Source organism: Oreochromis niloticus, linkage group LG18, assembly GCF_001858045.2.
Source record: "Oreochromis niloticus isolate F11D_XX linkage group LG18, O_niloticus_UMD_NMBU, whole genome shotgun sequence".
Classification (NCBI taxonomy): domain Eukaryota; kingdom Metazoa; phylum Chordata; class Actinopteri; order Cichliformes; family Cichlidae; genus Oreochromis; species Oreochromis niloticus.
The window spans coordinates 30,464,530-30,480,153 of record NC_031982.2 but is presented as its reverse complement, the minus strand read 5'-3'; the positions used below and the strand labels follow the sequence as shown (position 1 = coordinate 30,480,153).

Below are 15,624 nucleotides of genomic sequence, written 5' to 3'. Positions count from 1 at the left end.
CCCACCATGGTGGAGGCAAAGATAGGAAGGAGACAGCAACACCGGACAACCACAATCAATGAAGGAGGAGGACAACAGGACAGTTAAGACTCAGGCAGGATTTTATTGCTTGCTTGCCTTGATAGTCAACTTAACAGAAAAAGGTGGGGGGAGGAGGACTGGGCGGTTGAGCCAAATCAAAGAAAGTAATAAAACAAAAAGAGGTCGATAGCTTCCAGGGCCTAACTAAAACAAAAAGGGAAAACAAAAGGCCTACCTAGCTGCTCGACAAAAAGTCAGTGAAAACATACAAAAGTGGCATCAACCGTATAACCTGGTGTGTCTAACAGTTTAAAACCTGCAACCAGTGTATAGGGTACCCCAGCTTACCTGTCCAGCCTCCCACCACACACACAATACAAAGATGCCTTCTCACAAATGTTTGTTACAAAGCAGAAGCCAGCAGCCAGCTGGCCGGGGAGCTGCTCATTTATAGTGATCCTCGGCGTGTGATTGGCCAACTGGCCCCAGATCAGCCAATAGACACATGCCAATTATCTTCGAATTGGCCAATAGGAGGAGGCTTGACACCTGAACGATAAACAGAACACAACAGCCAAGCCACATCTCTTGGCACGTAACAATGGTTAAGAAAGAGATTCATATGAAGCATCATTTATATAAAATCTGTATATAAATGCCACTTGTTTTGCACAATATCCAACTACCAACCTCTGTATATTTTATATCTTTATTTTATTTTGACTCTATTTAATTTGTAAAACATGTATACACACACACACACACACACACACACGTAGACATACATATTTAGTATACACATTCAGTAATATGCATACACTCTTATATTGTACATATATTTATTCATATAATTCTCAGATTTAGCCATTCTTATATTTGCTTGTTCTTATGTTATTGTACTTTGCACACCTCTGTTGCTTGTGAAGCTCGCACACAAGAATTTCACTCACATGTTCTGTACCAGTGTACCTGCACATGTGATGTGACAATAAAAGTGATTTGATTTTCTGCTTGTGTTTGACAGACACCATCAACTGAGTCTGAGTGGAAGGCCATTGCCAGAGACTTTGCAAATAAGTGGCAGTTTCCTGCCAGGCGGCTATAAATGGGAAATGCATCTTCATCCAACCCCCTCCCAAGAGTGGCAGCATGTATGTTAACTAGAAGTCCAGGTTTTCCATCATCCTTATGGTTGTAGTTGACACCAATTACAAGTTCGTATATGCAAGCGCAGGGACACAGGGTAGGGTGTCTGATGCGGGACTGTTTGTCTATTCTGATGCTCTGATGCCACCTGAGTGCTCACACTGTGCGCACATACACAACACGTCGTGTTCTTGTTCCCGGAGCTGTAAGAAGAACCCAGAAGTAAAACATTTTTAGGACATTGGCTGGGTTGATGGAGCTGGCAGTCCTGGGGGGTGGCTGGACCTGATGAGGGTGATGGGATACCAAGGTAGCTTAACCTGCAAACCTGCAAACTGAGAATGGCTGCCCTGCTCTGCCTCCTGTGTGTCATAAATCGTGTTCATTATGTTTCTCCTGAGCCGCAACTGTAGAGCTCTGTCCTTTATGTTTCTCAACTCTGAGGCTACTTGTTGGCCAAACAGCTCCTCAGAATCTGCATTAGATCCTGAAAGTGTGTTCTGGACCTGCTGAAGCAGTTTGGCCATCTCAATGCTGTGCTCTGCTGATTTTGGTGTAGGTTTTTGCACTCTAGGTCTTTTAACAGGCCGACCTGTGGACTCTGTGGCCAGTGGATTGTTTTCCTTTTCCTGGCTCACTGAAACTGGGCTAGTGGTGTTTGAAGAACTAAGGACATCTGCTTCAATTACACAGTAGACTGATCCTGATCTCACTCCTCTGTTGCACCTGTTTCGTCTAACTCTGTGCCAAGCTGTAGGAAACAGTACAGAAAGCAGACAGAGGGAAAGTGTTTGCACAGAAATGTAGATCTTAACAGTATTGGTTAGGTCAGATACTAATTTCAAACTGTATACTTTGTAGAATTTATTTGACTAAAAACATTTTTAACTGAGAATTTTCTTGGACTTTGACATTATTCCCATCATTTCCCAACAAATATCTCTTCATGAGGTGTGTGTGTGCATGTGCTTAAACAACTTTGTTGTTTATGTATATTTGAAGAGTTCAGATTCTAAACCCTCTAAGTGCATTTGTGATGAATATACAACATACACTTTCAATCCGAAACTCAGAAATTGTTTCATTAACAGAGAAAAGCAGTCATGCACAATAGATGAAAGTATTCAAGTACAATTAAAACTGTCCTTTAAACTTTCAGGGACTTTACTCCAAAATTATTATTTCTGCTCATGTGCTGTACTGCACTTCTTGTAGCTGAAACTGTGGCAAAACCTTCAGATTAAGTTTTATTGTCAAACACAGACAAGTCAGCCAGTAATGGGAAACACATGATGCATTTAAAGTTTCTGTTCAACTGTAAAATATTCTCTGTAATGTAAATTGTTCTGCTCTCTGACAAACCATCAGAGGTGCAGCACGTGTATCATTTGGTGTTTGAAGCAGAAACAAAAGCAAAGAGTTAAAGGAAGACACATTTGAAGAAGAAGGAAAATGAAAACAAGACGTCACTGAGCAACAACCTGACAGAACGAGAGCCAACAGTTTACTATCAGAACTGAGGCTGATCATTAACAGGGAGCAGCAGGTAACAAGGTCATCAGCAGTGGAGGAAAGTATGGAAGTAATACTCAGCTTCATATTTGAAGATACTCGAGTATCTTAGCTGCAGGTCTGGAACAATGGTTTTATTTTCTTTCCCATTAAACATCTCACACAGCCCCTCATCTGTGACCCTTAGCAAACCCACTGGATATCTACCTGTACATAAAGGAGATCAGATCAGTTCCATCTAGACCAGCTGTGACAGGAAAATGCTGCTTACACTTTGATGCATCAGTTTCAGTTTGTCATATAAGACAATATATCAGATTGAGGCATTATTTTCCTGCAGTGAGTGAATCTACTTTGTACTTTACTCTTTTCTTTTAGGTAAAGGGTCTAAACAGTACTTGTACACTGTGGAAATCCCATAAGAACGTCTCCTGAACTCTGAAAAATAACAAAACAAAGACTAAAAGGAGGTCATGGGTGCTGATGACGAGGAGTAGCATGCATTTAAAAAGTGACTGATGTCCTAGAAGACAACAGAACAGTGTCTCTAGAAACTTATGAAAACATGACAGTCTTGCATTAGTTTGTATTCTTATGATTTCAAAAACGAGGGAAAAATCTCCTTGAAATCCACAATTCCTTTTTGTTATTTCTTAGTGTGTGACGTATTTTATTGCCTTTATGATTGGTGCAAACAGTTTCCTGATTCATAATGGAAATAGATTTTAGACACAGGAGGAACACGCAGTGATCAGCAGGAGCAGCTTGGAGTCCAGTCTTCTTCACACTGAGGAGGGACATATATGCAGGAACAGTTGTCATAACTGTTACAACCACCAGATGGCGAAAGAGTCCCACTGCAACTTTAAGCCATGAAGGATGTGTCTTGATGTTTGCTTGTGATAAATCTGCTTTATGTGAGTCTTTTTCAGAAAGTAACAGTAATATGTCTGATTATATGTCTTTAATCAGTAAAGTCTCGCTTTGCTAGAAATCAATAAATAATAAAATTGTAAACATGCAGCTGTATGTTAGAAGTCAAAGGGTCCTTAAGTCTTCTGTAAATTGACGGGGATCAAATGAAGGACACAAGTATCTGTTCTTACTCTAATAAATGCTGCTTTAATATCCAACAGACTATTTTCCTTCCTCATCAGCAGTAAACAGCTCGACTCCGTCTGTGCATTTGTGTCCTCCATACTTGTTCACACAGACATCTCAGGCTTGATGCCACGATGCAGTGTAGAAACCTGACAACCCTCTGACTCATGTTCAAATGTTCAAGGACATTTCTCAGGATCATGTATGACCCCTTTTTGACATTTGGACTTTCATTGATAATATTTGTGTTTCTGAGTCATTTTTGTGGAGACTTCTGTCCAACGTAGTGTCCAAATGAAGCCTGAAGCTTTTCTTCAGCCTCTTGTCAGATGGTCAGCAACAAAACTCTGTTCCAACCAATGTCTGATAAGAGATGAGACACAGCAGCTGAGCAAATGATCATTTCATGCTGAAGACATCCTCAGACAGAATTAAATACATACATAAACACAGCCTGGTGCCAATAACACAGCTAATGACACTGCTGTATCACTGGCTTTACTGATTAAAGACCATATCTGAAGGAAATCTTTGAACACAACAGAAAGTGACCTTTTAAACCTGTAACACTGATGCTGCATTCAAGGACCATTACAAACATCTGAAAGGACTTAAGAACATCAAGAAAATGTGACTTGTTTCTCTGTAATGAAGCTGTTTTAGTGAAGAAAGTTGAAAGGTCACAGAGCGACTGCTGAATCTTCTGCTCTAAACATGAACTCTGAACTTTGTGATGCTTCAGGAGGAAAACTGCTTCAGTTATTCTCTCAGATTAGTTTCATATTTTCTGCATCAGATTTGAGTGAGATCCTGGAATGAAGACAGAAGAAAAGACTTTGTTCAAAGTTTGATTTATAGTCAAACCTTCCAGTTTATTCACACAATAAAACATCAACACAATATATGAATTCATTCATTAAAATCACAGTTTTTCCTCATTTGTTTGATGATTTTGACAAAAACAAACACAAACACACACACATGGTCTGCCATACTCATAAAGAGAAATGTCGACATTTTCAATCCAAATATTCCAGAAACATTTACAGGATAGAGAAGTTTACATTTTCATGTGGAGAAATATTTTAGTAAATCAAAATGATGATGAGCAGTGATAGCCTCCATAAACAGTCACAGGAAAGATCTCCTTTAAAAACTCAGAAACATCAAGAGAACAACTAGAAGATGTGGAGGTACCACCCATAATGTTTGACTGACAGCTGATCTCTGTGCAGAAATGATGGAGAGAAAATAAAATGAAACGAAAATACAGATTTAAACCCACAATATGAAAGACTTCAGTCTATTTCACTTTAATCAACTCAGCAGAGTCTCCATAATTGTAAACCCTGAGTCCAGCATAGAGCGGCTGAGTGAATGTGGTCTGGACTCTGTGGAGGAGAGTCATGGTTTCAGAGACGTAGAAGGACAAAATACCTGCTCTGTGATCCAGGTACACTCCTACTCTGGAGGAACGAGGACCTGAGACAGGAGTTTGGAAGTTGTTGTACCAAAATGTATAACTGTTGTTGTTACAATCTAATGACCAAGATTTGTCATTACGTCCAAATTTAGATTCATCCCCAATCCCTGCTCTGCTGATATTCTTGTATGCGACTGCTACATAAACTCCTCTCCCTCTCCACTCCACCTCCCAGTAACAACGTCCAGTCAGACTCTCTCTACTCAGGACCTGAAACCATTCAGTGAATCTGTCTGGATGATCAGAATAAGACTGTTGTTTATTCATTAATGTTACTTTTCTGTTCCCCTCTGATAATAACATCCATGTGTTTGCTGTGTTTGGATCCAGTGTGATTTCACATGAATATTTTAAGAATCCAGCTCTGGTCTTTGGCTCTGGTGGATCTGACAGTAAAACATCCACTTCAGTGACTGTCAGTGAGATGTTTGTCCATTCCTCTCTCAGAATGTCCTGTAGTTTATCTCTGACCTCTGACACAGCTGCTGTCACATCCTCAAAGTAGCTCAGAGGACGGATATTGATGCTGGATGAGTCTGTAGACTCACTGAGTGCTGACAGTGAGGGGTAGTTGTGTAGAAACTGGATGTGATCCTCTGTGTGTGAGAGCTGCTTCAGCTCAGCATCTTTCCTCTTCAGCTCAGTGATCTCCTGCTCCAGCTTCTCCTCAAGCTCTTTGACTCGACTCACTTCAGTTTCCTGCTGGGATCTGATCTGCTGCTTCACATCAGAGCTTCTTTTCTGGATGAGATGGATCAGCTCAGTGAAGATCTTCTCACTGTGCTCCACTGTTTGATCAGCAGACTGATTGATGGCCTCCACCTCCTGTTGAAGCAGCTTCCCATCTTTCTCTCTGTCCTGGATTCTCTGCTGGATGTTTTGTCGACTCACCTCCAGCTCTCTCTGCCTCTCAGTCCTTTCTGCTGCAGCTGAGACTGTGTCGTGGCCTTTATGTTCATCCACAGAGCAGAGATAACAGATACTCTGCTGATCAGTACGGCAGAACATCTTCATCACCTCATCATGACGAGAGCAGATGTTCTCCTGGAGCTTCTTGGAGGGCTCCACCAGCTTGTGTTTCTTTAATGAAGCTGCAACAATATTATGAGTCTGAAGGTGTTTCTCACAGTAAGATGCCAGACAGAATAAACAGGACTTGAAGGCTTTCATTTTTCTTCCAGTGCAGACATCACAGACCACATCTTCAGGTCCAGCATAGCAGTGATCAGCAGGAGCAGCTTGGAGTCCAGTCTTCTTCAGCTCCTCCACTAAATCTGCTAACATGGTGTTTTTCACCAGGACAGGCCTCGCTGTGAAAGTCTGTCTGCACTGAGGGCAGCTGTAGATTTTCTTCTTTTCCTCTTCATCCCAGAAGCTTTTAATACAGTTCATGCAGTAGCTGTGTCCACAGGGAATAGTCACCGGATCCTTCAGTAGATCCAAACAGACTGAACAGCAGAATTTTGTTTGGTCCATTTGATTCATGTGCTGTGCCGTTTCACCGTCTCTCAGTGACTGTCAGACAGTCTGACTTCCTCTGAACAGAAACAACCTCTGTGCTCTGAAGGGAAACAGATCTCTGCTCTTGTTCACCTCCTACAGGAAATGAGGCTCACCAGCAACTGCATTTACACCATGTTGTTTAGACCCATCCTGATACAGACACATCTGTGAAGGGAGGCACTAAAGAAATATTCCACCAAGAGCTATTTAGATGATGACGGTCGTGGTCCACAATGTTTAAAAAAAAAAATCAAAGAAAATTAAAACAAACATTATTTTGTAGTTTTTCCTGTGTACACAGTCACAGTAGATTTTAAATTAAAACATCAAGATGTGCTTGAAATGCAAACTTTCAAGTTTAATTCAAGGTTTTAGTAAAATCTTGCATGAACTGTTTAGCGTCAGTATTTCATTCAAATGTATTTTGGTCTTAAACTGATCCAGTAAATGTAACTTTTCCTTACTTACAAAATATTTTGTTAAATGTCAGTATTTTTTATTCAGGTGTGGGTAAAATACTTAAGAGTACACACTCCAGCACCGTTAAAATGAAGGTGGTGAGGAGATGTGCTGGATTGATCCCTGGCCAAAGGTATCATTCTTAATTGAAACTACTGGACGAGCTCCATCAGCCTTTTGTGAGGTCTGTTTAAAGTGGACTAAAAAAAACTGACTGCAGCTTCCTGCAGTGGACTGTATGCACAGAAACACATGGTCATACATGCAGCTGTAGCAAGTTTGCAGTCATTTTAAACAGACTTGTTACTCTAACGTCTGTCTCTCTGTTATTGCTGCCACAGACTGGTGACCTGTCCAGGTGTACTCTACCTATAATTACTGGGACAGGCCCTAGCCCCCCACCCACCCACCAACCCTCCCACTGTGACCCTGAATTAAATATAAAGAAGAAAATGGATCGATAGGCTGACGTTTTTTAAAATTGTTCTAGAAATCTGAGCTGTTGCTGTGTCCTTGGATTTTGTGGTATTAATATTAGAGCAACCTTCCTCACAGAATTCCCACAATAAGCCATGTTACCTGAGATTATTCCTGTATTTACCTGAAGGCCCTGACAAATGTGCTGTTTACATGAAGGATGGGAATCAAATCACATCTTAACTGCTTACAGTTAAGGAACCTGTTCATATTTATTTGATGAACCAATGATTTTCTATAAATTTGTGATCCATCTTTGATTACTGATTCCAAGATGGTCTTTATGGAAATCCTGTTTGGTTTTTTAAATTTTATTTCCCTTTTTCAGTTTGCCAGGGCAGCTCTCCACAGTCACTGTCCACATGGGTCAGTGCGAACAAGAAGCACTCAGCTAATGTGTGTGACCAGCAAAATCCAGCATCCACCCAGTCAGCGTTTTCCATCGCCCTGCTGGAGTCACTCTAAACACATGCCATCCACTTTCTAACTACTGGTTACTGGTTACTTTCTGTCAGTTATTTTAGACCCAACACTGTTTCTTCTTGTTCGCCTCAGTGTTGAAGTGTCAAATGTCAAGCAGCAGGAAATGAAACTACACCAGTGTACTGTGATGTTTCACCAACATGTAGCAAACGCTGTTCCTGCCATTCAAGGTGACATCACCAGAGACAGCCCCGCCCACCTCAGGACCTCCCCCTGTCATGTGTTGATCATGATGATTATGAAGATGACAGCGAGCGCAACTAAGACTGTAAAAATCCACGACCAGGATGTTTAGATGTTTTCTAATTATTAATGAATATTAAGAGCCTGTTTGTATGTTTTGTCTTTATTTTTGTGTCATTTGTTACTAACAAAGTTCACAAACTCAGACAGTTTACATTCTGTATGTGTTTCCATCTTTCCCAGCCACACTCTAACTGCAACTAAGAAAACAAACGTTAGAAACTGTTGACTCAGTGACTTTATAAAATATTTAAGTGGTTCAGGTAGAGCCAGCTGTTGGATTCCCGTGAACACTTACCATATTGTACCTGTACAGCATGTTTTTGTATGAGACAGATTAGTAACAGAGGCCTTGTTCTCAGTAAGTTTGAAGTCATTTCCTGTTTTGTTTTTTTTGTAATCTCTGCTCTTTCTGTATTCTGCTCAGTTTGAATGCTTTGTCGGCAAAACAGATAACAAGTGAACAATTTTGAATAACAAACTGTAACATGCACTAATATTACACATCTCCAAACAACAATCCACTGAGACCATGAACGCCACTTCTTTGAAGCATTCTTCTTCTTTTTGGCATCAAAAAGAAAGCAGAAACAGCACGAGCTGCTTTGAGCTACCAAAAGGAAAAAACAAGATATCTGAGGTGAAATCAGTCAGGTGAAATAATTAAGATATAAACAATAATTCAATGTAATGTCTCAGGTAGCTTAGTCTGCTACAACTGTTGATAAAAACTAAACAAATTAACACTGTGTCAGGGAACTCTTGTGTGGGAACTAGTGGCTTTTATGTCTGCAGTCATTTAACTTCCATCTATTCATTTAACTTAGGGGGAAGAAATGTCAGGTTGGTGCAGGCTGGTTAGGTGCATTTGGTCCTCTGTTGTTGTAACTAAATGAGTTGGTTCACTTTGTGGCTCAGCTGTATGTGGGGTTATATCTCGGGCTGGGTATCGATTTTGATTTCCACAATCATTTTGATTCCAATTCACAAGGTCCCGATTCGATTCGATCACCATTTCGATCCAATTTTGACTCAGCATATGACCATTACGTGATGCTGCTGAAGTGAAGCAGAGCAAAGTTACAGAGGTTTTACTAGAGACACAGCTAAGGGTTTTGCAATTTGGCATCATTTTAAAAAGTTTAGATTTCTTCAGTATTGAACAGCCGAAATGAGGCTTTTTTGTCAGAGGTTATTTTATAAAAACAACACCTGTAGACTGGTGCATAATAAGCAAGTGAATAATGCAGAAAACAGATTTGAGATGGGAAACTGTTCTTGAAGTACACTGAGAGAGAGACAGCTGTGCAGGAAGTGAGATTTTACCCTGGTGGAACCAAAACAGCAAAGGTAGGAGGGATTTTATGATGATGTTTATCAAATGTGAAGCATAGTTTTGATCTTCTTTTGCTGCTGGTTCAGTGAATTTTGGTCAGAGAGTGACAAAACCTGCAGCTTCAGAAAATGTGAGATGTCGGCATTCAGCCCCGACAGCGTGTCTGTGTACGTGCCATCGCCTGAACGATCCATGCTTTGTGTTTACATCTTTGTGTGGAATCTGTTTAGCTGCTCTCACTAGCTGTAGGTTGCCTACAGCAAGCCCTGCTATCTAAGGAGTTTCTTTTCTGCAGCTCTACATTTGCAGTTATTTTGTCTAAACTTTGTTTTATGAAATTGACCTTCCTCACCTCTGCTTGTTAATCCTTTCACACATAGTGGTCACTACAGTTGACAGCTATTCAAAGGCTGTTTTCTTGTATTTGTGTCAGTGTTGATGGTATACTTGCACATAAACACAACACACAGTGTCAAATTCATAAGTTGAAACATATGTTGTCCACCTAAGAGGACATGTAAAAAACTCTTTGAAAACTACGTTTAAAAAACTCAAGTTCAAAAATCTTTTTTTCATGACTAAAGATGAATAGAAATACTTAAGAAAACAATCCTGATTGAGGTTGTCATAATTCATCCATGGTAAATGGCCTGTATTTGTATAGCGCTTTACTAGTCCCTAAGGACCCTAAAGCACTTTACACATCCAGTCATCCACCCATTCACACACACATTCACACTGGTGATGGTAAGCTACATTGTAGCCACAGCCACCCTGGGGCGCACTGACAGAGGCGAGGCTGCCGGACACTGGTGCCACCGGGCCCTCTGACCACCACCAGTAGGCAATGGGTGAAGTGTCTTGCCCAAGGACACAACGACCGAGACTTTCCAAGCCGGGGTTCGAACCGGCAACCTTCCAATTACAAGGCGAACTCCCAACTCTTGAGCCACGATCGCCCCCATCATTCATGAAAGGGTTAATAACGAGCCCGTGTGCCTTTTGTAACTGTTACATTTGCACTGGCTATTGTACCCTCTCCTGGGGTGTAACTTCCTCCCCAGGTGGCGCTGTCAACACCATCTAGTTGCCTTTACCTGTTTTCCACCTTCATGCCACCACATTTGCATATATCTCTATCAATTAAATCTGGTTTGAGGTCTGTCATATTTAAAATTCAGTTATTTCTCTCAGAAATTTGGGATCTAAATGACAAATCTGTTATAATGTCACTGTTTAGTGTGAATGACTCAGTGGGAGAAAATTAAAAATGTTAAAATTTATATTAAATTGCATCACCTGATATCGAGTGTCCAAGAATATCAAACCTGTAAAAATTGTTTACGGTCAGAATTTATAAAAACTAATTGTAAGTAAATTCAAACACGTGAGCTTTTCTTTGTGTTGAATATCAACACTTAAGACTGTGAGTTTTACTTTAGAACAACTGAGTTGAGTTTGCTTTATGTTACAGTGTAAATATGTTAGTTTCTGGTGTGTATTATTAGTTAGGGTTTAGTTGAGATTTAACCTAGTTTATGTTTCTCCTTCGTCTCCTTGTTTGAGTCTTTTTCTGTTTTTTATCTCCTCGTCTGTAGGTTCCCTCTCTGTTGCGTGTCAAGCTTGCGTGTCCCAGTTCATGTCTCAATGGTTCCTGTTTTATTGTGGATTCTGTTCCATGCTCAGTGTGTTTAGTTGTACTTTTCCTGTGGCGTTCAGGTACATTTGTGTCAGCTGTGTTTCCACTTCCCTCATTACCTTTCTGTGTATTTATGTCCTTCCTTCCCCTGTTCTTTGTCAGGTTGTGTGTTTTCTCCATGTCAAGTCACGTCTGGTCACAGTGTTTTATTTCTACTTCTCAGGTTCATGCTCATGTTTTTTTTTCTTCATGTTCCTGTTCAGTTTCATGTTTCAGTCATCATAGTAATTTAGCTGCTCCCAGTTTAGTTTGTAGTTTAGTTTGTCCCAGGATGTTTTGCCCTAATAGTTTTCCATTTTTGACTTCAGCCCAAAAGAAACGGTTCACCTTTTTTTACATTTTTTTTTTTTAAACTTTGATTTTCTCCTTTGTCTGCGTTTTCGGTCGACGTCATAACACTGTCATTCCAAATGTCTATTGATAACAAGAAAAACTTTTTAGTACACAATCTAGACTTTGGAATCTGTCGGCTTTGTCTGCTGGTCTGAAGTCAGTAAACCACAAGAAAGATGATTTTAGTCATTTTATTTGCATCGTGCAGTTTGACTGTGTCCATTCAATTAAACTTTATTTATATAGCATCAAATCACAACAACAGTCGCCTCAAGGTGCTTTATATTGTAAGATAAACCCTACAATAATACATACAGCGAAAAACCCAACAATCATATGACCTCCTATGAGCAAGCACTTTGGGAACAGTGGGAAGGAAAAATTCCCTTTTAATACGAAGAAACCTCCGGCAGAACTAGGCTCAGGGAGGGGCGGGGCCATCTGCTATGACCAACGACATTCCAACCAATGTCTGATAAGAGATGAGACACAGCAGCTGACCAAATGATCATTTCATGCTGAAGACATCCTCAGACAGAATTAAATACATACATAAATACAGCCTCACCTCACCTCAGTTCAGTCTTCAGCTGTTCTGTGGTCACCATGACTGTTTCACTGTACTCATTAACTAGTTGTTAAACTGTAATAGACTTCATTTGAAAAAATTTGTTGTGAGCAAGTGTAATAGTGTAGTTTAAATGTAGCCCATAAACACTACATTATACAAAGCTGATGAGCTGCTGATGAAATATTTGAGTGGTAATTTCAGTCCAAACTAAATAAGTGACTAACTAATGATGCTTTGATGCAGTTTACCAGGATCTATGACACAATGCACTTTATGATAAAGGCTTTATTCAGCCTAAAAACATGACAGAATGTAAAACATGTGGACAAACTGAGCTGAGGTGCTTTAACCTCCTCTACATCCCTGTTAGCAGGATGAAGGCGCCCTCTTGTGTTGTGCATCACTTTCAGATTTCACTTGTTAACCTGCAGGAAGACAAAACTTCACTGAGCCTTCAGCAGCTTCAACATCATCAGTAAAGACAGATTTAAATATGTGTAATATCACACTGTGTCAGTTTGTTCACAGGAGTCACAACCTGTAACACTGATGCTGCATTCAAGGACCATTACAAACATCTGAAAGGACTTAAGAACATCAAGAAAATGTGACTTGTTTCTCTGTAATGAAGCTGTTTTAGTGAAGAAAGTTGAAAGGTCACAGAGCGACTGCTGAATCTTCTGCTCTAAACATGAACTCTGAACTTTGTGATGCTTCAGGAGGAAAACTGCTTCAGTTATTCTCTCAGATTAGTTTCATATTTTCTGCATCAGATTTGAGTGAGATCCTGGAATGAAGACAGAAGAAAAGACTTTGTTCAAAGTTTGATTTATAGTTAAACCTTCCAGTTTATTCACACAATAAAACATCAACACAATATATGAATTCATTCATTAAAATCACGGTTTTTCCTCATTTGTTTGATGATTTTGACAAACCAAACACAAACACACACACATGGTCTGCCATACTCATAAAGAGAAATGTCGACACTTTTCAATACAAATATTCCAGAAACATTTAGAGGATAGAGAAGTTTACATTTTCATGTGGAGAAATATTTTAGTAAATCAAAATGATGATGAGCAGTGATAGCCTCCATAAACAGTCACAGGAAAGATCTCCTTTAAAAACTCAGAAACATCAAGAGAACAACTAGAAGATGTGGAGGTACCACCCATAATGTTTGACTGACAGCTGATCTCTGTGCAGAAATGATGGAGAGAAAATAAAATGAAAGTAAAATACAGATTTAAACCCACAATATGAAAGACTTCAGTCTATTTCACTTTAATAAACTCAGTAGTGTTTCCAATTCTCCAAAGCCAAAGTCCAGCATAGAGCGGCTGAGTGAATGTGGTCTGGACTCTGTGGAGGAGAGTCATGGTTTCAGAGACGCTGTAGAAGGACAAAATACCTGCTCTGTGATCCAGGTACACTCCTACTCTGGAGGAACGAGGACCTGAGACAGGAGTTTGGAACTTGTTGTACAAAAATGTATAACTGTTGTTGTTACAATATAATGACCAAGATTTGTCATTATATCCAAATCCACATTCATATTCTTTTCTGCTGATACTCTTGTATGCGACTGCTACACAAACTCCTCCCCCTCTCCACTCCACCTCCCAGTAACAACGTCCAGTCAGACTCTCTCTACTCAGGACCTGAAACTTGTCAGTGAATCTGTCTGGATGATCAGAATAAGACTGTTGTTGATTCATTACGGTTATTTTTCTGTTCCCCTCTGATAATAACAACCACGAGTTTGCTGTGTTTGGATCCAGTGTGATTTCACATGAATATTTTAAGAATTCAGCTCTGGTCTTTGGCTCTGGTGGATCTGACAGTAAAACATCCACTTCAGTGACTGTCAGTGAGATGTTTGTCCATTCCTCTCTCAGAATGTCCTGTAGTTTATCTCTGACCTCTGACACAGCTGCTGTCACATCCTCAAAGTAGCTCAGAGGACGGATATTGATGCTGGATGAGTCTGTAGACTCACTGAGTGCTGACAGTGAGGGGTAGTTGTGTAGAAACTGGATGTGATCCTCTGTGTGTGAGAGCTGCTTCAGCTCAGCATCTTTCCTCTTCAGCTCAGTGATCTCCTGCTCCAGCTTCTCCTCAAGCTCTTTGACTCGACTCACTTCAGTTTCCTGCTGGGATCTGATCTGCTGCTTCACATCAGAGCTTCTTTTCTGGATGAGATGGATCAGCTCAGTGAAGATCTTCTCACTGTGCTCCACTGTTTGATCAGCAGACTGATTGATGGCCTCCACCTCCTGTTGAAGCAGCTTCCCATCTTTCTCTCTGTCCTGGATTCTCTGCTGGATGTTTTGTCGACTCACCTCCAGCTCTCTCTGCCTCTCAGTCCTTTCTGCTGCAGCTGAGACTGTGTCGTGGCCTTTATGTTCATCCACAGAGCAGAGATAACAGATACTCTGCTGATCAGTACGGCAGAACACCTTCATCACCTCATCATGACGAGAGCAGATGTTCTCCTGGAGCTTCTTGGAGGGCTCCACCAGCTTGTGTTTCTTTAATGGAGCCACATCATAATGAGGCTGAAGGTGTTTCTCACAGTAAGATGCCAGACAGAATAAACAGGACTTGAATGCTTTCATTTTTCTTCCAGTGCAGAAATCACAGGCCACATCTTCAGGTCCAGCATAGCAGTGATCAGCAGGAGCAGCTTGGAGTCCAGTCTTCTTCAGCTCCTCCACTAAATATGCTAACATGGTGTTTTTCACCAGGACAGGCCTCGCTGTGAAAGTCTGTCTGCACTGAGGGCAGCTGTAGATTTTCTTCTTTTCCTCTTCATCCCAGAAGCTTTTAATACAGTTCATGCAGTAGCTGTGTCCACAGGGAATAGTCACCGGATCCTTCAGTAGATCCAAACAGACTGAACAGCAGAATTTTATTTGATCCATTTGATTCATGTGCTGTGCCGTTTCACCGTCTCTCAGTGACTGTCAGACAGTCTGACTTTCTCTGAACAGAAACAACCTCTGTGCTCTGAAGGGAAACAGATCTCTGCTCTTGTTCACCTCCTACAGGAAATGAGGCTCACCAGCAACTGCATTTACACCATGTTGTTTAGACCCATCCTGATACAGACACATCTGTGAAGGGAGGCACCAACGAGTCATAAAATGCTTATTTTATGAGTGCCAGGGTGTGTTATGTTTGATTTACAGTATGTAGTAAAAACTGTGACCTAGTTAACTTTGGTAACTTGTAACTTATCTACTACAAAA

At 40.6% G+C, this 15,624-nt stretch overlaps 2 protein-coding genes across 2 annotated transcripts in view; both read right to left on the bottom strand.

Annotated features, from left to right (window-relative positions):
* Nucleotides 1–6,948, bottom strand: part of LOC109195563 (tripartite motif-containing protein 16) — a 1,176,058-nt gene extending 1,169,110 nt beyond the window's left edge. Inside the window, exons 1-2 of the mRNA XM_019347784.2 lie at nucleotides 5,218–6,948; nucleotides 4,342–4,590 (exon numbers count right to left, since the gene is read on the bottom strand). Coding sequence (XP_019203329.1) covers nucleotides 4,559–4,590; nucleotides 5,218–6,748 — 1,563 coding nt within the window. The 5' untranslated portion in view covers nucleotides 6,749–6,948 and the 3' untranslated portion in view covers nucleotides 4,342–4,558. The remainder of the gene's footprint in view (nucleotides 1–4,341; nucleotides 4,591–5,217) is intronic.
* The window catches only part of LOC109195565 (tripartite motif-containing protein 16-like), a 22,760-nt gene extending 7,136 nt beyond the window's left edge, over nucleotides 1–15,624 (bottom strand). The window contains exon 1 of the mRNA XM_019347791.2: nucleotides 13,911–15,624. Within this exon, the coding sequence (XP_019203336.2) occupies nucleotides 13,911–15,306 (1,396 nt within the window). The 5' untranslated portion in view covers nucleotides 15,307–15,624. The remainder of the gene's footprint in view (nucleotides 1–13,910) is intronic.